A 25,502-nucleotide genomic window follows, 5' to 3' on the forward strand; every position below is an offset into this window, starting at 1 on the left:
TGCTGCACCTAACCATAGCTGTTCTGCTGGTAAGCTCAGGATCGATCCCTCGGCAATCTGACATCCCTCAGCCTTTCTGATTGTAAAAGGGAAAAATTCAAACCCAAGAAAGTGCTGCCAGAGGACAAAAATACACGACATACAATGATCAAAGGAATGACAATACATTTCTGTGCCAACACACATCTTCCCCAGGAAAACAGGTGTATTTCACACTGAGTTTGACTGAAGCATTAAAGAAAAGCCACCAACAGGCGTAGTCACACATGGCTAATGGAGATAAAATACTCAAATTCGCATTTGTCCATGTCTTACTCTGACATAAGAAAAATGCAGTAGCGTTTATACGACCACATAAATTAGAGGGGAGACTATGACAATGTGAGAAACTACCGAGGTTTCCAAATTAAAGCATGCTAACAAAGAGAAACCATGACCAGGACATTGCAATATGGTTACAGCTGATAGCCACAGGTAAGAGAACTAGCATGGTAATCAGAACATTGACCTGAAGGGACCTCCACTCCACCGTAAGGAAGCGTCACAAATCAAACATAAATAAATTTAACTTTGGCCCATGGCACCTTCTCCATTGAGCAGACCAACTAATGCTAAAGAAGGACATCAGCAGGCCGTCGTGAGACCCTACTGGTGTTAAAAGAAAGACATCCGTAAATACTGCGGCACAAAATTAAGATACAGAACATAAATTAAACATTTTTTAATTTTTAAAAAGTTTAGAAATTACATTTTAAAATATGTAGTTCCCATTAAAAAAAAAATCCTAATGAATACTGAAAACCTCCTTTTGCAGAGAAAATTTCTAGGTAACTCATATTAACCCCTACAGTGCCAGTAGTTAGAACATCCTGCTGCCAAGTGCTACCACATTTTGTATTAGTGTGTAGTGTCAGGAAATCCTGACTCCTAGCACCTGGAGGTTACACGGTTATGTACATTATATCTACATGCTTATACAGTATTTGAAATGAGGCAAGCACACATGGAAAGGTTTTACTATACCAAACATTAGGAAGCATAGGACGGCTGTAGTACAGAGCACAGTTAAAAGGAAACGACAGTGCTATACAACTAGTTTAGATAACCTAGCCTGAATTACAGGTAATTTTTAATTTAAAAGAAATTATTGGTGCAGAAACAAGTAAACTGTAATCCAAAAATATTACTGAGCAATTCAGAAATATTTCTAAGAGTCCAACGTACACTCCTATCAAACAAAACAGGCTCTGAATCTGTCATGAGATTAAAGTCTAAAGGACAATGGTGACTTTGAAAGCAAAGCTCTGTACATTCTGGGTATGTGTTTGGCACCCAAATTTCATTGGAGAATGTTTTTTTCTTTAAAGTCAGACAAAAGTGCAAAGCAATATAAATTAGGCCAAGTCCTTTCTTGACTTCTGATTTATTTCTGAAAAACAAGCCATCTGAGTTCAGGTTCTACGGACAATTTACACGTGAAGCTTTGGATTTCTCATTGCAGGGAAGGATAGGCTTCTGAAATTCATCTACTCCAAGTCAGTGAATTTGTAGTAAATTCAAAGACGACCACTGAGCAGGAAAGATTAAGAAATTTAGATATAGATTTGTGCTGCTTTGCATCTACACAGCATCTAGAACCAATTCTGACTTTAGATGTCGATCAACATCTTCAGGCATGTAGTAGCCAAAATCCAGTAGTTCAAGACTGTGAAACCCTGAAAAAGACAAAAGACAAGCTGAAGTGGCAGAACACAAGTGTCCAAAAGCAACATTTGGAGACATCTGGAGAAGGTTAGGCACATACCACCACTCGTACACCAGGCTGAAACTACAGGAACAAAACACCTGCAGGGAGCACACCACTTACCGTGACACGTTCAGGGGGCCTTTACATAGCTCATTGTGCTACAAATACTTCCCTCAACGACAGACCCCTCCCCGGGACACTGCCCTCCTAACTGAATTTAGAGCACATTCTGCAAAGAGCAGGATTCTCAACAGCCCACGTCCTTGAGTGGGAGGTCCCTTCAGGTTGGCACTGTTCTCACGGGTGGGCCAGCCGCTAACCGTGCTCAGTGCCCCCACCTCACTGAAACTGCAGCCTCCAGCAGCTGGACTGCCTTCTCCTCCATGCTGCAGGGGAGCACGGTTTGCACTGATACAAATTTCAGCTCTTCCCGTGTACAGGATTTTAAAACAACAAAGTCAAGTAGTTTTACGTTTTGCTTACGTTGTCGAGTCATGTGATTCTTACAAGCCTGGAGACCGAATTCGTAGCTAATTAAATCCGAACTTAATTCTACTTGCTACTTTCCCAAAATCACTTTTGTGGACTACGGCAAGTAACCCTGCTCTGGTACAGAAATTCTCATGAAAAGTTAAAACATCTTTAGGCACTTCCCCCTTGACTTCCCTTCCCCCTAGCCTACAGCCTAGTGCTTAATATAAGAATATTAGACTATCATATGGTAACAATTTTTATCATGTTACAATAAACAACAGGAATTCAACAGAAAGCAATAAAACTCTTGCAGCCAACTGCCAGGACTGTCAAAAATGATCCGCTTTGAAGAGGCATAACATTGCAAGCCTTGTAAAAAAAAAAAAAAAAAAAAAAAAAAAGCAAGGGCACAGGGCTGTTTCAAAATTCAGAAGACTATAATGTTTGAAAGAGTATAAAACTGTTTCATTAAATGTCATAATGAAATATTAGCTGTTTGACCATAATTGTATGTAGATTTATGTTTTGTGGATTCTGAATTCAGACAAACCTGTCATAAAGTGACATCAGAGCATCTCTCCTGTATAGGAAACAATTATTAAGGGACCATCGTTACCAACACCGACAGTTCCCAGGATATGGAGGCCTGCATGTTTCCAGTTCTGCATCATGGGACAAGTCAGACATAAGCCGTTCAAAACTGTCAAGTGTGCAGAATTTGAAGGGAAGAGCACACTGCCAAGGGTTCTTCATATTTCATCGACAAATCTCCATGACAGTGGATCTTATGGGCCACATATGGCAAGAAAGAAAGAACACCAGCATATTGCTGTTCAAACAAATTGAAATGCATTTTATTCAGCTCCTCATTTCTTTTGAGCTTAAGACACACCATGTATAGCTTTTCCATGAATCAAAGCTAATAAGAGAAACCTGCCAAATGCACTGTGCTTCCTGTACAAAAGAATTCGCCAATCTCCACCTTACAAGCAAACAGAAGAAGGCACTAGAGAATGGACTGGAAGACGGATCAAGTTTGTGCCCAAAACTATTGTCACCTTCTCACACGGACTATTCTGTATGCATGAGAATGCGTGCAAAAATATTCTGAAAGAAAAGGCTTTCCACAGAGAGGGAAAACCAACTTCAACAAGCCCTGGAGTTCGCACACAGAAGTTCATCTAGGTAGTGACCCAGGTGGCACAGAAGGCAATGGCAGCATCCCTGTCTTAGACTAGGACAAAGTCCCTCTGGACATGACCATCAGTGACAGCATCAAGCTTTCCACAAGTGTGCCACCCTGGACTGAACGCAGTTCTGAAGTGGAAGTGACAGATAAGCAGCGCTGGAGGACCTGCCTGTTTGGGTGGTTTCAGGATTTATCTCCCAGGAAAATGCATCTTTTAGCCACTTCCCCACCTGACACAAAAGGTAAGTTTAGCACAGTACCTTATGCAGATTTCAGTTGGCCTTCCACTGCACGCAGAATAAAGAAATTTTTATTCTTTTTATAAAGAATAGTGAGTTTTTATTAGACTACCCTTGCAGCAGTGCTCTTGATGTCAAAATTTCTTTGGAGCTCTTAAATGAACTGTTCGGTATGTTTTATTCAATACTGTAATAACTTCGGACACTAAAAACTATGCTCAGATTTTGAGTGTTTCACTTAGAAAGGGAGCATAAGGACATACGCATGAAACAGTGTAGGGAATACAACTGATTCCCTAACACTCGAACAGGGCAGAATTCAAGTTTGTATGAGCAACAAGAGCTGATTTAACTGTTCTTCACTCAAGATCTAAGAGAGCTGGATATACACATTTCCTTTGATTTTAAGGAAAATGAAGCAGTCAACACTTTCCTGAGGAATCCTTACAGGTGAAAGGAAAGTAACTTTTAAGAACCTGCATCCCGAAGAAGACTGAAGTCTTCACAAGGCAAGGTACTTCCTAGCCCAAAGATCCTACAGAAGGAATGGAAAAATCTGAGGAACTCATTGCCACAGCAGGAATAAACACAGATAGATAATGAAAATCCACGCTAACACGAAGACAGGGAAAGCTTTTCCCACAATGTTTAAGCCAACTACTAATTACATACTTCAAATAAAATAAATCCTTCCTGTTGAGGCAACATTACTCCTAATTCCTGTCTCTGCGGTGTATCCACTTCCTTGGAAGCATCCAGGATCAGCACAGGCAAAGACGGGGCACTGGAGAAAGGGGCAACTGCTCTGCTTTAGTAAGGCAATTTGTGTGCTTCCAAGCCCCAGCATTCACAGCTATTTATAGCACAAAGTGCAGTTGTTGGCAGCAATGTAGATGACATAAGGAAAAGAATCCACTGTTCTAACAAACAGATCTACAGCAGAGCTTTTACCCACCGTGCTTGGAGAACTAAAGCATGCTGAATTGCAGAAAAACGGAAACAAAATAGGTTAAGTCCACGGGCATCGTTTTTGACAGCTTTGAGTTGCCACGTTGCCTAGCGCATCCTTTTTAGTTCCGAAAGCTTTCCCTGTCACGTGTGCATATCACAGAACTGCTTGTATCTGATGAGCACTTGTCCAAAGATCATACACATTTTCAGTTTGCTAGAGACACGTTACAGTGCTTGTTACAAAGATTTCAGCAGGGAAGAGGATGCTTCGAAAACACTAAATGACCCTGATTTCAGTGGGTACTCGGAATGCCTGTGCAGTATACCAAGTTTCCCCTCTATCTCCAAGAACACTGTGAATGCATAATAGCTTTCCATGTTTTACCTTAAGCGCACAGCTATCAACAGGAGAGATTATAGAAGGCATGGAGCTAAGATACCATGACGTGACAAGTTCTATAAGCTGAAGCAAGACCACAGGCTAGATAACACAAGTGGCATAAGGGCATAATAAAGGCATAATTTATTTTCTTAAGGAAAACAGCAGCTTGTTGTTTTGAGTAGGCCAACATGCAGATGGTGTGATAATTTTATGAATATGTTACATGTGAAAAGACAAAGACTTACCTTCTGAGGGTAGTAAAGTGCAGACTGTTATCTGGAGATGTAAGTGTATGTTCTAGATGGAGAGCGAGTCTCATTCTGGGCACTGGGTGGCACATTTAAGAAATCCCAAATCAGAATCGTATCGTCATGAGAACTACTAATGATCTGAAATTCATCAAACTGGAGTCTAAAGACACGTCCTGAATGTTCCTGTGAGTAACATGAAATCAGTTAGCAGGCCAAGAAGAGGATAACATTTCATTACACTTGTACTCACACATGTATCTGGACACAGAATGGGGTATTAAAATTCTTGTGCACTGGTTAAGAAGCCCTTCATTTATAATTGCACTTGAGTTTAGGAAAAGCAGATTTCATACTTAAGCTTTTTTTCAGCAAAACACACAGCTTTCAAATCAAATGCTTGTAAAAACCCTGCATCTCCCCTAGAGGGGCCAGCTGTAGATGCTGAGGTTATTAAAGACAAAAGCAGCCTATCAATCAAGAAGCAGCAATTTACAAGGTTGGCTGGCACTGACACTCTACCAGGGCTCCTTCTCTTACATCAGACCTTGCATTCAACACTGCTGCTAACCCAATTTCTGCATAGCCCTACCACACCACATCACAGCTTCATCTAGGACACGTCGCTGAAAGGATCATTATGGCTCACTTACTAGTAAAGACAGACCGTGTCCAACTGCTGCCATATAAAAATGAGGTGGAGGGGTACATGCTCCATCAGCTCTTTCAAAAAAGCTCAAAATGACACTAAGAGGCCCAGAAAAGGTTCTCCTCTTTGACCTGTGTACCCATTTTTAAATCAATTTAAAAGGATTACACGACCTTTAATAGAGAACTAAGCGGAGCTGTCAAATTCATCTCCAAACTATAATCTGAGCTACAGTATGCTCACTGAAGGGAAAGAACCAACTTGTTACTGAAAAACTAAACGTACTGCATTCACAGGGAATACAAGAATGGTTAAATCTCCTCTCCATGCAAAGACTACTGAAAGGAGGAAAAATTAGAAGCATTTCTAGCAATGTAAGCTCTTCTGCAGGTGTTGGAAAGGCCAAGCACAAGCTAAATATTCCAGTTACCATCACATACTTTGGGTCGCTACTAGCTTGGACAATGTCAAACTGACTCCTGAAGTAAAATTTCATGCACATTTCAGTGAAAAGAACAATGAAGTCACTACCCCAATATCTATATTTAAGTCTATCATAAATCAAAACCTTTATTAAAAGGAAAAATACAGCTTAAGCAACAGCCTTAACTCTGGTAGTCCCCTGATACGATTACAGTTCCTGTGGCAAGCCTTTCAACTCATCCCCCTTTCTCTTAATACATCTCTTCCTTCCAAGCTGTTTGGGAAAGGCTCACAGAATTCCTCCCCCCACCCTCTCCCTTAATAAGGGGAAATTCAAAGCCACCATTACAATGACATTAGGGAACCATACCAATAACTAGAATGATCCGACACACTGTCAGGATGATTTATTTTTGGAGTATTTGAGAAAGTAAAACTAGAAAACCTTAACTTTTTCATTTAAGCTTTGATCCAAGTAATTCAGAATATCGTGATAAATACATTTTTCTTTATTCTTAGCATAAGAAACAGACTAGGCTTTACAGAGTACATCCTGAGTTTCTCACCTATCCCACTACAAGGGAATAACACACCTCTCACTCTCAAATAAGAGATTTCAGATAACTCCAAATTAATTAATTTTACATACCACTAATGTACGCAAGCATAATGTACTTGCTGGGGCACGAGGGTCAAGAGCAGCTTGCAAGTCCCAAACTTTAATTTTGCTATAAAGTAAAATAAGAAGGTTATAATCATGTTTTCAAGTATAAACATAGAAAAAACATCTAAAAGCAATGATAAGAACTCCAGATTTTCCCTTCAGCTAATTTATCAACATCAAGCAAAATGTTCTCATTTATTAAATACTACTGCTGAATCTCACAAAACACAAATAAGGTTTGTACTTTTTAGCAGCAAATACAACGATGCCTTTGTGATGGACCAAGTGGGTTGTTTACATTAAAGACAAATTAACTATTTTTATATACACAACCCATTTCAGAACTGCAGAGCAAGTCAAAAGCCCACAGCACTACTGATGAATTGCAAAGATCCAACAGGAATTAGGCTGAGACTGCCAACCCCAGTGGCACAACAAACACAAATAAAAGGCTAGAGACAAACAGTTCAAGAATTGTTTTTAACAGATGTACTGTTCACTTGAAGTACAAATTGGACAGAGAAAGAACTGGAGAATTTGGACACAGATGTAAGTTGGCCTGAATCTAATCAGCAGTGAAAACACTTCTGTCTTGCAAGAAGTGCTCATGGTGGGGACTCCTACCTTCAACTTACCAGAAAGAGCAACTGAAGAGTTCTGAGAGCCCTACAAGGTATGTTTACTCCTTCAATAAAGATTTTGTCTTAAAATAAACTAACAGAAAGAAGAAAAAAAAGAACACCTAAAGTACTCTGAGTGCATGGACCGGGCAAGGAGCAATTCCTGAGAGAAGAGACAAAAGAATGCATACTTTTTTAGACTAGTGGTCACTTCGGCCAAATAAAAGTTTGTTTTCTGTGAAAAGTCAAACTTGAGTGATAAAACAATTTTGGTGTGCACAGAAGAGTGCCAGAAAAGCAGTTTGTCTACTTAAAACTGCAGCCTGCTGTGCTGAAATGCTTGAGGTGAAGCCACTCAGTTAAATATTGATCCATCACTCAAGTCAGAAGAGAACCCTTATTTTGCACACAAGACCCGGAGGCTTTCAGAAGATGCTTTGTTAAAGCAAAACCTTTTGAAATTGCTTTCAAAAACGTACCCATCATAGGCTCCACTAACAATTCTCTTGTTGTCGAACCTGATGCATCGAACCAGTTCTTCGTGGCCTTCTAACACTCTTAAACAGGCACCACATTCAATGTCCCATAGCCTTAAGAAAACAGAAGAAAAAGTGAGTGCTTCGGGTTCAGTATCGCTCCTTAGGACTTACATGCAGCAATTTAAGCATGCTATCAAATGGTTTTCTGGGGAAAATATCATAATTTGCTAAAAAAAGAAAAAAAAAAAGGCAGCTGGTAGAACTAGATGTCCCTTTCATGCAATTCAGAGAGAAATTTGTGTTGCAGCTGGAGTGTATCAAAAATAACCTACTCATTCAAAATTACATGCAATTAATTTTTATATTGACATGATTTAGTGGGTGATATTGGCAGGGGAGGGGACAACATGACAGTTGGACCAGATGATCTTGGAGGTCTTCTCCAACCTTAATGGTTCTATTATTCTAAGTGTTGCATACTTGCTAAATAATTTTAGGAAATCATAATACTTTTTTTCTATTCTGCATAAATCACTGGTTACTAGAGGTTCCGAAAGTAACTAAGAGAACCAGTGACCAATATCTTGCTCATCTCTCCAATCAGGAAACAAGATGACGAACTACAGGAATAGACAGTTTTGCTTACCTTTGTCTGAACCTCACAGTCTCACTTTTTCATGAGGATGTGATATGTTTACTCTCTCACTGAATTAAGTATCAGTTACACATCATCTGCCCTAACGGCCAGCCCTACCAAAGATGCTTTTGCACAGGTAGGGCAGCAGCAAAGGTGGTGGTGGTGAGGAATCCTGTTATCACGTACAAACATGCTCTGTTACACATGGAGAACAGCTTGTTGGCACCTACCTAATGGTATTGTCAGAAGATCCACTGACAACTAGTCGATCCCTGTACTGCAGGCATGCAATGCCACGCTTGTGCCCATTTAGAGTACGAACAAACTCACACGTACTTGTGCTCCAGACCTGTGAAATGTGAGACAAACATTCCTCTGAGAATTATGCTCAAAGAAAGGCTTTTTGCTTTCAACAGAAGCCGTTACGAACTCAGAAGTTTGAGGCTGACCTTTGCTGGACAGCAGAATGAAAACTTGCTTATGGGGTGTTAAAGGAAGACTGGCACTATGGGGCCTAGCAATGACAAGAGCCAGCAGCACTGCTGTCCTACTGCACATCGAGTCAATGAGAAAGATTGGGGGGTGTTAGGGGAAACAGAGGGAGGGTGATAAACAAAACATTCTGAAATGGTAGATATTGCTCCAACAATTTCGAGAACTTGACACTTGAATCACTTGGTAAGTTAGCAATCATTTCTACAAGTGGAAGTTACCCCATCCATACACAAAAATAACCCCTATTTTTTACCTAAGAAATTTCTAGCAATCTACTTCTAAGAGAAGACCAAAGCTGTAGCCTGTAAAAGTTTGGTGGCTGCTGCTTCTTTAAGATTAAATTATTTGACCAACTTTGCCCGTTGCTGGTGAAATGTAATTGAAGTTCTAATCTAAAGTATCCATGTAAATAAAGTGGCTCATTTTCCAACAGAGTGCAGCAGGATCTTTGGCAGATATTTGGGCATGAAACTGCCAAGAGCTTTTTGGCACAATCTAGGGTAGCTCTGGTTCTAGAGAGGGAATGGGGAAACGCCTTGATTATATTAATACACTTCGGGTAACTCAAATCTTCTGGTATGTAAGAGTCTTCAAATACAGCACTTTAATTCTTCAAACATGGCAAAATTTGGTTTAGCTGCTGGGAAGGTGTGGTGTGGAAAGGCAACTGCTGATAAATTTCACGTCTGGAACAGGACTGCCAATTGAAATAAAAAATACTGTTTGGAAAAAGGCACAAAATGTGCCACATTTAACAAACAAACCGATCTAAAGACTGGAGTTCAAACAGTGAGCAGGCTTTACTTTCTTGCAATTGTACAACAGAAGCCACAAAAATGTTACGAGCCTAGTTATGTGCATACAGACATTAGCAGCTAGTACAAGGAAGCAGCTAGCTGAACGGTAAAGAAAAAGGCACAGAACTTTATGAAAACCTCAGCTATTCGAGTTTAGATTGCAACACTCAAGCTTTTCTGGCTTGGTAGACATTCAGACCTAGATGAGAGCTCTGCCAACTTACTTTAATGGTCCTGTCACCTGACGCTGACACAATGTACTTGTCGTCAAAGTCTACCACGTTAACAGCAGCACGATGGCCAACTAAGACACGGCGCAGGGTGATGTCAGTAGGCGATGCCATATCCCAGACAGCAATGGATCTGTCCTTCGAGCACGTCACCATTAAGCCGTTACTGAACCTCAAATGAAGCACTGCTTCATTGTGATGAATCAGCGTGTTCAGAACTTCACCTGTATTTACATCCCAAACTCTGTAAAACAAAAGAATTTTATGCCAAATGGAGGAAGGTGACTACGTGCAGTATGTAGTGCAAACACAAAGCTCTGCAACCATCTCTAACATGGAGCTCTCCGGCTACTTAACTCCTCTTTGGAAGGGCAGGAAGACAGGAACTGGGGAAGTATCTGAGTTCACTTCTTAAGAGTCACAAGCGATAATTAACAGCAGTGAGCAGTTAAGCCAGGAAAAGCCTAAGCTGGGACCACTGGTAAGAGGAAGGGCTGCATAACAATAAGGACAACTCTACACCTCCTTCTAGTATGATTAGAACATATATGATCTATAAATTATTAAAAAAAAAAAAAAAAAAAAAAAAAAAAAAAACAGAAGAAATACTACCCAATGTGTTTTTTTCAGTTTTATGCCATTCATCCAGTTAGCACTTACCAGTAGCAACTGGAAGGTAGCACCCTCCAGGGCTACCTACTAGCTTACATCAAGCAAAAATCACTACTGATTTTACAGTAACTGAAGGCTGCTACCATCAGTTCTTAAGTTTTATAGATTGCCACTGGTAACACTGATACAAGACACCAAGAAAGACACAATGTTCTTCCAATGAACTGTACCTGAGCATATGTGTATTGGACATCATCTGACCAGTGAATTCATTGCAAGAATTTAAACCCATCAAAATCACTGTCAGATGAGCACTCCATATACACCAAGTTTCCTTCCATGAAGTCATAACTAAGCTATGTCAGGTGACATGAGAAACCCTAAAGGAGGAATCACCACATAGTTGGCCCATCAGCCATTCCACTTCACATTGAGTCCTACAGGTCACAGTCTTTCAAAATGCATAACACTAAAAAGCACGAGACAAATTTGGAAAAAAAAAGTGCTGAATGTGATGCTTTGCAAAGTGCAAATTACTTATTTTGGGGATAATTGTATCGTATTTATATTAGGGATTCTGACATTTGGAGATTATTTCAAGTGTTTCCAGTCCTAATACTCAATTTTTATTTTTATTTTTTTTTTTCAAAAACTTAACACTCACCTGACTGTAGAATCTGAAGATCCAGTTACAATGACTCTTTCATCATACTGCAGACAAAGAACTGAGCCAGTATGTCCTGTTAATACTTTCAAACATTCCAAGCTTGTCTTGTCCCAAATCTGTGGAAGATAAGAAGTATAAATGACTTATCAAGATCCAGAACATGGATTCAGGAAATTTAAGCACTGCTGCTGCTGAAAAGGGAGGAAGAAAACCAGAGAGTGCCTGTCCAAATAGAGGGTCTGTCCTGTCCTCCCTTTTAACTTGAAGTCTCTTTGATGCAAGTTTTTGACAGAACAGTGAGATAAACAATGATAATGAAAAGATAAAAGCCTGGTTTGCAAAAAGAAATGCCATGGCACTCAGGGAATATTAGCATGAAAGCAGCCTATTTGCATGAAAGCTACGTATTAGCAAGGAAGAAAGACACGGCTAAGGACAGTAGGCAGTACACCGCCTTCATTTGTGTACATGAACTCTGATATCACATCCTGAACAAGCGTTTCTCTGCTTGTTCAGAGTCAGTGCATGCATTTCTTTGTAGCCAGCAGTGTTGATTTCCTGAGTGGCAGTCTGCAAAGTTCCTAGAGCAAAACGCAGGTGAAAACTTTGCAGGGCTACAGAGGACATCCCATCTCATAAACCCTGCACAGATAAACGCTACCCCAAGAAGAGACGAGAGACATCAAGGAAACGCCAACAGCTGTCCCTCCAAAGCAGATTTACCCAGTGTTTACCTTAATGGAGTTATCTCGTAGGCCACTGATTATCTTTTCATCATCGTACTGTAAACAGTAGACACCTTTGCTGTTTTCGGAGCGGCACTGAATCCTTTGCAGATTATGTCGCCCACATCGCCAGTTCGATTCTATAGTCTGACAAGAGGGGAGATGAGCAGCAGTTAGGCACGAGGCTGCGTGCTTGAGCACGATCACTCCAAAACGCCCAGCACTGCTTCCCACTGTTACAAAGCCCACCCTTAAATTTAAAGCCTAAAGACTTAAATGTTTCCTTCCCTCCACCCACAAAAATACACAAAACAATGAATTACAACTTTATTTTCTCATGACAAGAGCTACTTGGAATTCAGTTTCCCCCTGTATTGACACCACCACCATCTGACAGCAGCAAAGACCAAACTGGGAACGTGTATGACACCATGCTCAGCATCACCAGAGCAACACAGAGGCCCACACGGACGTTGTCTGCAGAGTTCTTGTAGTGTCCCATCCCTTCCCCTACCCAGCCATTTCACCTGGTAGCTGTTTTTATGCATCCTAGGGATTTTGAGACACGAAAGCTGCTACTAAGCACCTTAAAGCCTGAAAAAAAATAAAACTAACCGGGGCTATAAAAATTAAACCATCTGAAGAATAACAAAAACAAAAACAAAACACCTTTAGTTTTTTTTTTAAATCCCCCCCAACTTAAAATTTAAGTGTAATTCTCAACATTTTTATTCTGAAATACATTTTTAAGGTAAGAGACCTGACACCTTCAGAGGAGACAAACTATTTCATAGCAGAACCAGAATATTTCCACCTTTTCTTCTGCTGTACTACTTGTGTGAAGACCAATGTTGGTTTCAAACAAATGTGAGATTTTAAGAAACATGGGATTTTGGTTAGAAAGCCTGAAACAAGCACTGTAAGAGAATCGATGCACAGAACTCTGGGACAACACCCGCAGTACGCAGCGTGGCTGGGATGCCTCCCACCTTCCAGTACAGGCACCCGAACACACCACGGATTTGACTGTTTCCCTGGCGCCACCCCAGTACTGCACAGAAACCCGGGGTGAAGCTGCTCAACTGTCAGTTTGTTTGGAAAAGCACATTTACAATCAAATCCTAACTATAAAAGCAATGCCAGGCACCTCTGCTGTTCCATGCAGTTCTCTCTCTCCTCTCCAGGATTGGAAAACAACTAAAAAGATAATTAAAGGCAAAAGTACAGTGCAAGTGTGACCTCCCAGTTCTAGGAAAACATGCCTGTTTGAGGGGAAAACAGCCTATCACTGTTTTCCATGTGTTTGCTCCTTCAATTATCTCCCTTTGTGCAACTTGGAGACAATTATACACAATCATAACACAAACCTGATGTGCCAAGGGAATTTGTCTACATTATAAGAACTAAGAGACTTCTGGAAGAGCACGCTGACAAGTTATTCATCCCTTCTCATTCTTTTCCAATTTGGTGGGAAAACTAATTAAGATAGAAAGTCATCTTTCCGTTTGGGATCAGCTTTTAGTGGCCAGCTGGTCATCAGACTGAACTGGGCTTAAGCTCTTCAGACCTGGCACTGCACTGGCTCAGCCCCGGACTTCTGCTCTGAAGGCAGCAGACTGCCGGTTGTGCTGCTCGCTCGGCGTGGGATGAAGGGTCCAAGGAGGAAGGCCTCAAGTTTTATCTGCAGATTTGTCATCTGTGCTCAGAGGGCAGAGCTGCAGCTCATTAACTCCTTTGCTGTTACAGAGCTGACAGCCTACCCTTGGAAACAGCAGCGAATTTAAGACAGCAACAGCACAAACCAATATAATTAGAAACCTGAAGGCGAGGTATTTACAAATGCAATGCTAACACCGAAGACACCGGAGACAGAGCATCACAGATGCAAGTCAGCCAATTTAAACAGCTTCAGAAACCATCTATGTTCCGACACTCAGTTCTGAGAAGTCGTCTGAGGGAGAGTTTCCCCAAAGCCCCATTCTTGGAAGGGCTGCAATTCGCACTTTTACATACCAGGCGCTGGATTACTCCAGCTGCCGAGCGCCCAAACACCATCCGAGCGCCTTCACGCCTCAGGGTCCTGTGACAGCAATTACCCATAGCTACAGAATACATTAAGTACGCCACAAATCAGTATTCTTTTTTTTTTTTTATTTAGAGGTTTTTAAAGAGAACAGCAGTCAGTAGAAGTATGCTGACCAAACATTTCAGGACACTAGCTGGCTTAGCTCTTAGGAGCACACTATAGGAAGCTCCATAATCAGCTTACCCTAAGAAAATGCTGGCCTCAAATAAAAGAAACTGAGGTATTATTTACATGTATGTGAAGGCACTGTAAAGCAGTAAGTCATATGCAGGTGCACATTTTAATTCTGCGAGTAGATGTCATTTCATTTGGACATTATATAGTGTGGCTACTGTGGGAAAATACTTGATGTTTTTTGAGAACTTGTAAAATCCCCTTACACTGCGTAAATTTTCAATGTGCTGGGAAAGTAGCCACAATACACAGAGAATATACAGCAGCATTTAAATTGGCAATAGAGTGAAAACAGATGTGTACGTATAGAGAAATAACATTATTTTAGATGACTAAATACGGCTGAGTGGGTGGGCAACCTGGAGGACCCTCTAAAAAGGAACATGTTTAATACAATACTGGCAACCACATAAAAGCTGCTCGCTATAGGAAATTTCTGGTTGTTACTGAATAGCACAGTTAGTAAAAGTTTTCATCTGCAACCTCCTTCCAGGAGATATCTTAATACGCTCTGCACACAGCGAGTAGGTACGCGTGCGTGGACAAGGGAGAGGAGGAACGCGCTGCTTTTATGGGCTGCTATAAGCAGCACGGAGTCAATGGAAGAGGCAGTTTATTTGCGCACTTCGGGTACCAAACCGAGCACTAACAGAAGCTGCATTTCCTACAGATCCTCAAAGCCTCCAAGTTCACAGCCTCTAACCGTGGGTTTCCCAGCTAGGAGGAGGATGGGGCAGAGCACAGCCCCGCAGCTCACAGGCACAGAAGCTGCTCTCGCTTCAGACGCTCAGCGGAGTAGCCAACAGGCGCTGTACACCCACACCAAAATGTGGACATACAAGGGATAAAGAACAAACGTGAAGCCAAAGCATCTGCCCCAGCAGGGGAGCCATTTGGCAGCTGCAAAAATGGGTAGCTGGATAAAAAAAGGCATTTAGAGAAAACCACGCAGAGTAGCCCAAAACGCGGAGGCATCGCCAACTCCGGGCTATGCCAAGGTAAATTCGCTGGTACGAGGATGCACACACAGTAAGAGATGCAATCCGTCTGAACTAACAGTTGGAATATTTCCTGTACCCTGGGTGTTAAGAATAATCTAAGAGCAGGTTTTTTTCCCCATTTTACAGCGTACACTGTGTTCAGTTCCTTGAGTTTTTATCCTTGTGAATGTTACTGCAGAGTGGGCTCATCTTTATCCCAAAACACAAGGAGGCTGTTCCCTCAGAACACAGCTTTCAAAATACAAGGGACAGAAAGAGGAACCCTCACATTTGTACTATAAACAGATTCTCCTCAGGCATGAGGCATTTACAAGTGCAGTTAGTCCCAAAACTCTTGTTCTTCACAGCATTTAAGGGATGATCTCGTGTCACCAGGGCGAAGAGGCCTTACTATTTCATTCCTTATGAAGTTAAGAGGGTTTGGCAGGCAAAGAAAAGGAAGGATTGGCCGTGGCACCAGGCTCCTTGCATCTTTGAGGTGTTTCCCCTTCTGGATCCTCTGAAGATGCTCCAACCATTAGGAAAGAAAAAGCACAAAATTTCTGAAGAAGAGTACTGATTCCCCAAGATCCCAGGGAGAATCTAGACTTCACTGTTGGGTTTCCAAGCTGCTGTGAGACAGGGAAGGCCAAAGAACTTCTCTGCCTCTGTAACAGCCATAAGAAGAGGGACTACGTGATGCAGACTCCCAAGAAGGCTTAAGCTGGTCTTCCAGAGCAGTCTGCAGGGCAGTGGCTGTCCTGTCCTTACCACAGCAGCCTAAGCACGAGGTTTCTGACCGCAGCAGGATGACTGCCTCACAGTAACAAAGTGTGTCAATAGCAAAGCCTCCTTCCGCAACAGTTTGTGGAGGGATAAAAACCCTGCGAGTAAACACCATTACCATCTTCCCTGTATGTTAATCACTTCCAAAAACCCCTGGTAAGAAGCAGAGTGCCAGTGTTGGGCACGGAGCTGCAGAGACAGATAAAAAAAAAACCTGAAGCAGCCCAAGAGCTGGATCAGCACCAATGACATCCCCCTGCCAAAGCAACAAGGCAGCCAAAGTACTCGCCCTGTACCCATCCCCTTCACAGAGCTCCTCCTGAGAGCTGCACAGAGCCGAGGCGATGAACCAGGTGATGTGGTCAGAGAGCTCCATGGAGCTGCCACCTCAGCAGAGGAGCTGAAGAGCCTGGCTGCAGGCACAGCACAGTTAATTACACAGGCACGAAGACATCAATGCCCACTGGCACCTGAGCCAGTAAACCTTTCTTTGGAAGCAAGCAGCAGGACATAAAACTAACATCTTGAACATGAACTGGCACGGCTGTTAGAAGAGACGAGGCCAAGAGCTGCAAACCCTTCCCTGCTGCATCCTGTGACTTGCTGTCCTACTTCACCATTATGTTTATTGTTGCCCTATTCGTTCTCTTACCCTTTTCAGTAAGAAAGCTGAAATAACGTGACTCACGATGCACTACGGGACTGAGAAGAACAGCACCAGAAGTGACTAATTTGCATTTTATTCTCGTAATGCTTTGAAGTGTCAAAGGCAGCAGCCATAAAACTGGGAGCGGCACGACACTCGGTCTCTCCGATGAGAACCGTTCAGTGCCTAAGTTGAAAATTTATATACTACTGATGCTGAAAATGCAGACACTACTGCTCACTCAAAGAATTTCCTCTATGACCAACAACTCTTCATATTTTAGAGATTATCCCCAATCAAAGCTGAATGTAAGTCTAAAAGAATGCAGAGAATTGCATGGAAGGAACTGTTGCCGTGCTACATGGGAAGATGCAATAAACAGTGACAGAGTAAACAAAGCAAGAAAGCAAACCTGAACAAAGACTCTTTAGGAAACAACGGTAGCCAGGTTTGGGTATTTACCTGAGAAGCCAAGAACAAGCCATCTTCATGAAGAGTCGCAGAAGCAAGACTAACAATTAGAGAAGCGGGGCTTGATTAACACATACCGTACTCGAGTATTTGTATTATTGTTAATTAAAGTTTGGGGTACATGTGTTTAGTACAAGCAAAACCCATTTTCACCAAAAAAAAAAAAAAAAAAAAAAAAAAAAAAAACTTCCAGTAACTGAAAAGTGGGTTTCTGGCTTGATTTATAGAAATCACAGGATACTCAGGCTATATTGTTACACTGCGAAGAACAGTCTGAAATTAAAGCAAGGCCAAAAAGCTAGGAGTGTACTACCGAGAGCCAGTCCAAGTCCAATATTACACAGGCTTTCAAATCAGTTTGGGGTAAAACATCACTTTTAGTATGAACTCCAAGACCAGAAGAAGAGCCATAAACAGTGTCGTCCAAAAATCTAAATAACTCTAGAGAAAAAAGGAATGGGAAGCTTTTCCTAGCAAGTCTTACAATTAAAGCATGATTTTCTGGCAGAATTAAAGATCCAAAAATTAAGTTCCCATCATTTACAGCTGCTCAGATAAGATCCAAATGTGAACAATACAAATTGATGAAGTGCTGCCTCTCTCTGCGTGCGACTGATCCAATGTGTATAAAGCTGCCTGTAGGTCCACCAAGTAAAACTACTCCTGAGCCTACTGCAGCTTTGCAGAACCCTTTTTAAAGCCCCATTCAAAAATGAACAGATGAAATTTATGATCCTGAGTGAGAGAAATCTGAACAGTGGAATATGCTCATTTCTTACAGAGGAAGACCTGCAGAAACTGCATAAAGGCCACTCACACAGAAGGGCCATAGGAAATCACCCTGGGAAAAAGCTGACAGCATAATTTAGAGTGTGCTCTGAGAGGCAAAATGGTGCTACACACCAGACAGCTGAGACAGATCAGGTGAAAAAAAAAAAAAAAGGCAGACAAACTGAAGTTTCAGACCTAAAGAAGAGTTCAGCGTTGGGACTGTCTTAATGCCCAGGCTGGCACCAGTACTGATTTGTTGGGAGCAGCAGGAGGGGCTGTAGAGGCAGCGAACAAGAGGCTGAAGATGTGCAGTTGTGTCCCCTCCCAGCGCTCTGCCCCACGCATCCATTACCGGAGGCTGTCGAGAGATGGGATGCAGCGTGAGAGCACCTCTGATCCGATCAGTACGGATGTTTTGTTCCCCAGGGAGGGAATAAACACCTGACCCTTGTGTTCGGAAACATCTTAAGATGTGACTCTGGAAGTAGCTGTGGAGCAGACTTCAGGGGCTGGCTGAAAAACATCTAGGTGTATATTGCTGACCAGATGCCCCCCACACACTCATGTAAGATTTCTCCAGCACTGTAATTACTGTAATCCTTAACAAACCTCTTTCCTCAGGAGTACACCGGAGCACTGACAGAGACCTCTCGCCATTAGCATTGAGGTGACAGCTTCGTTCCCTTTCCAATTTTTCCCCAAGACTTTAAAGTTTCAGTTCTAGTTCTCAAACCTCAACTTTCTCAAAATGCGGAAGAACACACGCTGTTTATTTCACTGCCTGAAACCAAGCTTCCCTGAAGCCTTCAGCAAAACCCCATTTTAACTTTCTCTTTATTAGGTGGACCTAAGCCCCCATGGAAGCAAGGCGAGGCACTTGCCATGTGCTTGAAGATAAGGGCAACGTTTATGAAATAGTCTCTGCTCATCCCAAGAAATAGATACTTGTGCTCATTCTGCAGGGAAAACTGAGTAGTTGGCCATACTTCACAAATAATATGGAAAAAATCCAGGGACTTGGGGTTCTGGAAGCGGCAGTATTGAGCTTCCCATGCTGGCACGCTGCCGATTAACACAATCCACTTCAAGCTGCTGACCTTCGCCGCCGCGCTTCGGGACTGCCCCCAGCCGCAGGACACCCCGCAGCAAAAAATTCTCTCTATAAACAAGTCTCACAAACAGATTTTTTTTTTTTTTTTTTTTTGATAAGCCCCAAATCAGGCTTTCCATTAAGAAAAAAAAAGACTCCCAAAGGAGGTTGGCAATTCAACATCTAACTTGGAGACATTTAAAATTACTGGACCACCTCTCGTGAAATGAAACCTAATTAAATATTTGGCTTCGCAGTGGAGGTGGAGAGTAGCTACTTCTTTCCAAGAACTCGTTTTCAGATCTCTAAGTGTCCTCTTATTTTCAAATCCAATGATTTCAGAAGTGACATTATGTTCCTAAATGTGCTTGGCACAAAATAAACAGATACTGGCACTAACAAACGTTCAGAGAGGCTGGGGAACCTCCCTGTGCCAAATCAGAGCCTGGGCTACCTTGCAGTTCACACCGCTTTGTGGTTGCATGGACTTTTGACCCAAAACGCAAATAGAGCCTCCAGGGAAAGAAATAAATAGCAAATTTGATCATTCCTCAATTTTCCTTCCAATTGTTAATTCGGTTTTTGGATTACTTCGCAAATTCTGTCAATCAATGAAAGAATAGAGGACGTTCCCCTTGGAGCTCATCTCTACCCACACAACCCCATTCAGCACCAGCTGCTGGAAAGGAGGAACTCAGCGCGAGAAGCAGTCCAGCAGCACTTGGTTAATCTTTGTCCTCCACGGGACACATCCCGAATGACAAGATTTTCAGGTACATCAAATAGGCTTTACTGTATTGAGAAAATAAAATCACCTCTTTCAGATACAAGATGAGTTTCTTATAGAAACACTACCATAATCATATACAATGCTAATATGGTAGCCTTGGTAGAGGGATAGAGTGTCTGCATCCTTGGCTCATCACTAGCTCCCTAAACTCTGACCCTCGGACAGAAACAGGAAGATCCTACTCCAGATCCAGGCAAATATTTGAAGAAAAAACATTTTGCTATTCAGAGATAGAAAATTCTTCATCACTGCTAAGATGAAAGTTTCGTTTAAGAGCTTCTGCACACTGCTTTGAAAGATGAAGGAAGGGGGAAAGGGATGAAACTGAGGGAAACTGTAATTTCAGGCTTAAAAAAGCAGAGGAAAAGTTAGGAAGTGCTCCAAATCCTACAGTTCAGTTTTGTTGCTATTGTTACCCACCATCTACTTTCTTAAACAATGTTAAAAGCTTCTTTTTGACAGTCCTTTAGGGAAGCAATTTGTGAAAAGTGCTTTAAAGGGTGATTTATAAGAAAAATTCTAATATTCTTTTGGAAGCAGATGAATTATCGGACCCTTGGCTATAAGCAAAAACACCAACCCCACTCCGGGTTGGAAGCCTGCGTAACAGCAGTATTTCACAAAGCCTGAAAGCAGCATTTAAGCAGGGAAAACGTTGACATGGCACAACACCCTCGTCCTCCTGCCTTCCCCCTCCAGCTGAGCCATTCTGAAGAACCAGGGGTGGGAAATAGGTTGCCTGCATGAACTGAACATGATGATCCTGGAAGAAGCCATTGGTTTTCAAGGAGAGGCTTCACCCCTCTACAAGACCAGACAAAGATGCATTTGTTTCAGAGGCAAGAGCAGACAGCTCCGGGCTCCTTTCAGCCTCACTTTTCTACAGAAGTATCCACGGGTCACCTACAGCCTTGAGGCTAGTTGACAAAGCCTGGAATTCTACCCAAAAGGACTGGCAAGCAGCAAAGACCAAAGGTTGTTCTTGGATTTACAGGCACAAGCACGCGATGGGAGGTTCAGAACAACAGGAGGTTTCCCTCGAACAGCTCTCGTTTTGCTTCTCTCTACTTGCCTCACTCAGCTGGAGATGCAAGAGTCGCCCACGTGTCCCGCTGCCCCTTAACCACGTTATGGGTAAAAGCATCAGCTAGAACCTGCAGAAGCCATTTGGAAAGCAGCTGGATGGGACGGTGGCTTGGAACGGGCACAAATGATGGCAGGAGCCTGGAGTTTCCTCTTCATACACGGCAGAAAGGAAAGGACAGCTGTTCCCACGCTCATTACTCACATTTCTATTTTTAAGTACTCGTGGCTTGCCATCCTTTACGTACACCGCGCTACAGCTCCAACTCCCTTTCAAAGCCTGACATGAGAGAACCCCTTACTCAGCATGTCCTACGTTTGTCGCATCATCCACGTGAGCGTTATATAATGGAAAATAAAAACGTAGGAGTTGAAACTCAAAGCTAGGGTTCAGAGAGTAGTGTAAGCTTGCGTTTCCTGACTTCCAAACACTGATGCGTTCTCTGCCTGTTTTGAATACATCAACACTCTTCAGGCAGTGCAGTGAAAAGTCCTCTTAATTTGAGGGTCTATTTCAACAAAATTCATTTTTTTCAAGAAACACATTCACTAGTACAGTAGATATTTAGTGGTATAACCTTTCTCCACTCCCACATTTTAACATATTTTGCTCTTAATATCAATACTAGTAATGGCAATGAGTGAAGCATGAGGATTTGTGTGTTTTTTTTCTTCCCTATTTATTTCTTACTGGCAAGAACTGTCCATTTCAGGAGTATTGTTTCTGTACACCTTATGTGGATCTGCAGCCACTAAAGAATCAAAGTATTAAAAAGACGACTGAAGTTCAAAGGTCACGAGTCCTCGTAACGTAACATCTCTAAGGAACACTCCATCTCTAATAACAGGAAGATTTCCTACACATATGTTCCACTTGTATCTAAACAAATGAGTTTCAGAACAATAATCTTAAAAATCTGGGATAGAATAATGTTGAACTCCTCCAATGATTTGTGATCTCAAAGCTCATCTTTTCACGCTGTGTTTCTTTACCAAACAATGCCAAAATTTTGCAGAACCCAAGAGAATATCATGTTAAGAGTTACCCTTAATCCCCTGGTCTTATCATCATCACCACAATATAACTGCCATTCCTTATACAAAAAAGACATCTCCCCTCAAATAATAAAATGGGTATCACTCAGCTTGCAAGCAAATGTCAAGTTTGGTCTTACTATGCCTAGGTTACTTAATACTTAAATACTTCTGTATCACTAGATGTTTATAAATTGTATAGCAATATTCAAAAATTGGATTGCATTTTGCAGCAGCTACACATTACAGATAGGTCAAGATTCACCTCGAGTACTGTGTTCAGTTTTGGGCCCCTCGCTACAAGAAGGACATCGAGGTGCTTGAGCGGGTGCAGAGAAGGGCGACGAAGCTGGTGAGGGGCCTGGAGAACAAGTCCTACGAGGAGCGGCTGAGGGAGCTGGGCTTGTTCAGCCTGGAGAAGAGGAGGCTCAGGGGCGACCTTATCACTCTCTACAGGTACCTCAAGGGAGGCTGTAGCAAGATGGGGGTTGGTCTGTTCTCCCACGTGCCTGGTGACAGGACGAGGGGGAATGGGCTAAAGTTGTGCCAGGGGAGTTTTAGGTTGGATGTTAGGAAGAACTTCTTTACTGAAAGGGTTGTTAGACACTGGAACAGGCTGCCCAGGGAAGTGGTGGAGTCACCATCCCTGGAAGTCTTTAAAAGACGTTTAGATGTAGAGCTTAGGGATATGGTTTAGTGGGGACTGCTAGCGTTAGGTCAGAGGTTGGACTCGATGATCTTGAGGTCTCTTCCAACCTAGAAATTCTGTGATTCTGTGATTAATTTTGCTTATGGAGTCCCAAGTAACACAAATTCGTATTTGCCATAGCAGAAGCACGGAATTGTTCAGGAAGGGGCCTTAAATATCACCCGGTTCCAACCCCCCACCATGGGCATGGATGCCACCCCCTAGATCAGGTTGCCCAGAGCCTCATCCAACCTGGCCTTGAGCACCTCCAGGGATGGGACATCCAGCCTGAGCCAGAGCCTCACTGCCCTCTGAGTGAGAAATTTCCTCCTAACATCTCATCTAAATCTCCCCTCTGAATTTAAAACTGTTTCCCCTTGTCCTGTCGCGAGCAAAAAGTTGCTCCCCCAAAGCAGAATGATTCCATTAGTTCACATCTGCCTTAACCATCAAAACATGTGTTTCCCCACTAATGAGTCTCAGATCAAAATTTTGTGTCTGTCACATGGTTGAAATACATTACAGTCTGTGGTACAACCTAAGAGTTCTGCAGTGTGTACACAGCACCCTGAGCAAGATTTCAATTTTCTGCTGGTAGGCAGGATACCGAGATGATCCTGATCTATCAGGACGTTTTAGAAGAGCGAGCCCAACTTTGTTATCCTTCAGTGAGATAAACAACTTTGTTTTTAAATCAAAAGATCAATCACTTCTACAATCTCCCTACCACTGGTACCCCTACTGAGTTTATTATTGTAGGGCTCATTTTTCTCATCATATCACTAGAGCCAGGAAAAAAGACTCCCATAAACTGCAGAAAAATGTATTTGTCTCAGTGACAGCTTTAGAAATAACAAGTTACCAGACCAGCTACACTTTAAGTAACTGGTGTTTACAGTGCTAACAGTGATCACTTATTGAGAACAACCACTATATTAAAACATTCAGAAATACATGGAATTGTCTTGGAGTAGTAAAGTTTCCTAAAACTGCCATTTTATTAAAATCCACAGCCCCAAGGGAATTCCAAACTATTTAGATCCCAAAAGGTCAGTGTTAACACTGAAAGCTTTGAAGTGACACATTAATGTCTGTACTGCAGTGATGAGATGATGAGGGAATTTTTCACGTTTTCTGAAGAGCCAGAGCTCACACAGCGGTAGTGATGCCAATGCACATGATTTGCTTCATTGCTCTAACATGCAACATCTTTGAGACATTAACTGTATGAAACATTATTTCTGCTGCAGATATTACGTATCAGAAAACATACCTCTATATCCTGTATTATCTTTGGGTATAAGGACCTGTAAAATGAATTTGGGGGGCCATCTGTTGGTCTGTTTTTAAACAGGTACTGATCCCTAGAAAGAACCAGAAACATTTTTCGATTTACCACAAAGAAGCCAAGCTGTAAAGGAATTCAAAATCCACATGTAACAAAAACTTATGACACATTCTCACAGAATATTTGTAATCATTTTTAGTATTGAAATTACAGCCCCTGTGACTTTACAGTCTGACAGCTGTATGTGGAAAGAAACAGGTGTTTTCCTTAGGGTTTCCCAAATTAGGGTTCTCTGCTTTGTAAGGCTTTTAAGCCAGCAGGGTGTCCTCCTCTTGCATAGCTCCTTACTCCATGACTTGCATTTTCTTAGGCACACCACTAGAGAGCACAGAAAAACAGGTTTCTAAAGCAAAACACCTCCTATCTTCAGAAACTTGTAAAGGGTAAGGACTGCATATAAACTCGTGAACTAACTCGTAAAGGATAAGGACTGCAGAGATCCTCAATTACTATACACTTACTTTTTGGCGGAGCTCATGATTAGGTAAATTCATCAAGGAGAGCACTGTAAAAGGTGAATTCAGTTATTGTCCAGGTACTTACCAACCCCTTCGTTCTGACAGTCCCTTCCATAGCGGATCTGTGCGTACCATTCTTTCAATCAATTTTTTCCATAGCATTCCCTCAGAGATGACTCTCTGCCATTCCTTACATACCAGCTCTGCTGCACAGAGTGATCTGGCATCAAGATAGGAAAGGATGTTTTCTGCTATGTGATCTAAGCCTTGCTCTACAAAGAAATAAAGGCAATCAAAACGTCAATCACTTCACAGTAAACTACTACACAAGTTTTGCAGTACATTCAGAGAAAGCTAACACGGCTTTATTTCAGGCACTGGAGCAACACGGTTATTAAATTACCATACACAGAAGCACCAGTTATGAATCAACCCCAACAGGTTAACCAAAATACCCAACTCTTCAGTCCTTTCCTGGTACAGTCTGATTGGTCCCATCTTCGCTGACCAGGAACGAGCACAAACCACAGTTCAGCACAGCAGCAGCAAGCATTCGGCTGCCTGGAGCACAGAACTGTGGATGTTTTGAGCATGTAACATGTTGGGCTTCGTGGTCCAGGCGGCAGATACTCCTCAAGATCCTTTAACTCTGTACTGCTACATGGTAAACTGTTGACTCTTTCTACTCCCTTACGCATAACACCAGATAATTCAGCTCAGCAGAAGATGGGACTCTACAGGACCAAATGCAGACATCTCCAGGAGAAGCATTAGCAGACTGAAAAAAACCAATGTTTTCTTGCACTTTTAAATACAACAGGGTCCTTGTTTTGAACTCTTTCTATGATGTACATGTGACAAATGCACT

At 42.0% G+C, this 25,502-nt stretch overlaps 1 protein-coding gene across 5 annotated transcripts in view; it reads right to left on the bottom strand.

Moving 5' to 3' along the window:
• Positions 1 to 769: 769 nt before the first annotated feature.
• Positions 770 to 25,502, bottom strand: part of FBXW11 (F-box and WD repeat domain containing 11) — a 70,963-nt gene continuing 46,230 nt past the window's right edge. For all 5 annotated transcript variants that reach the window (XM_032196736.1, XM_032196732.1, XM_032196737.1 and 2 more), the window contains 10 exons: positions 24,720 to 24,906; positions 24,102 to 24,192; positions 12,238 to 12,375; positions 11,501 to 11,619; positions 10,219 to 10,468; positions 8,933 to 9,051; positions 8,066 to 8,176; positions 6,952 to 7,030; positions 5,228 to 5,416; positions 770 to 1,715 (listed from right to left, as the gene is read on the bottom strand). In XM_032196736.1, the coding sequence (XP_032052627.1) occupies positions 5,255 to 5,416; positions 6,952 to 7,030; positions 8,066 to 8,176; positions 8,933 to 9,051; positions 10,219 to 10,468; positions 11,501 to 11,619; positions 12,238 to 12,375; positions 24,102 to 24,192; positions 24,720 to 24,906 (1,256 nt within the window). In that variant the 3' untranslated portion in view covers positions 770 to 1,715; positions 5,228 to 5,254. The remainder of the gene's footprint in view (positions 1,716 to 5,227; positions 5,417 to 6,951; positions 7,031 to 8,065; positions 8,177 to 8,932; positions 9,052 to 10,218; positions 10,469 to 11,500; positions 11,620 to 12,237; positions 12,376 to 24,101; positions 24,193 to 24,719; positions 24,907 to 25,502) is intronic.

The sequence above is a fragment of the Aythya fuligula genome, chromosome 14, assembly GCF_009819795.1.
Source record: "Aythya fuligula isolate bAytFul2 chromosome 14, bAytFul2.pri, whole genome shotgun sequence".
In the NCBI taxonomy this organism is placed as follows: domain Eukaryota; kingdom Metazoa; phylum Chordata; class Aves; order Anseriformes; family Anatidae; genus Aythya; species Aythya fuligula.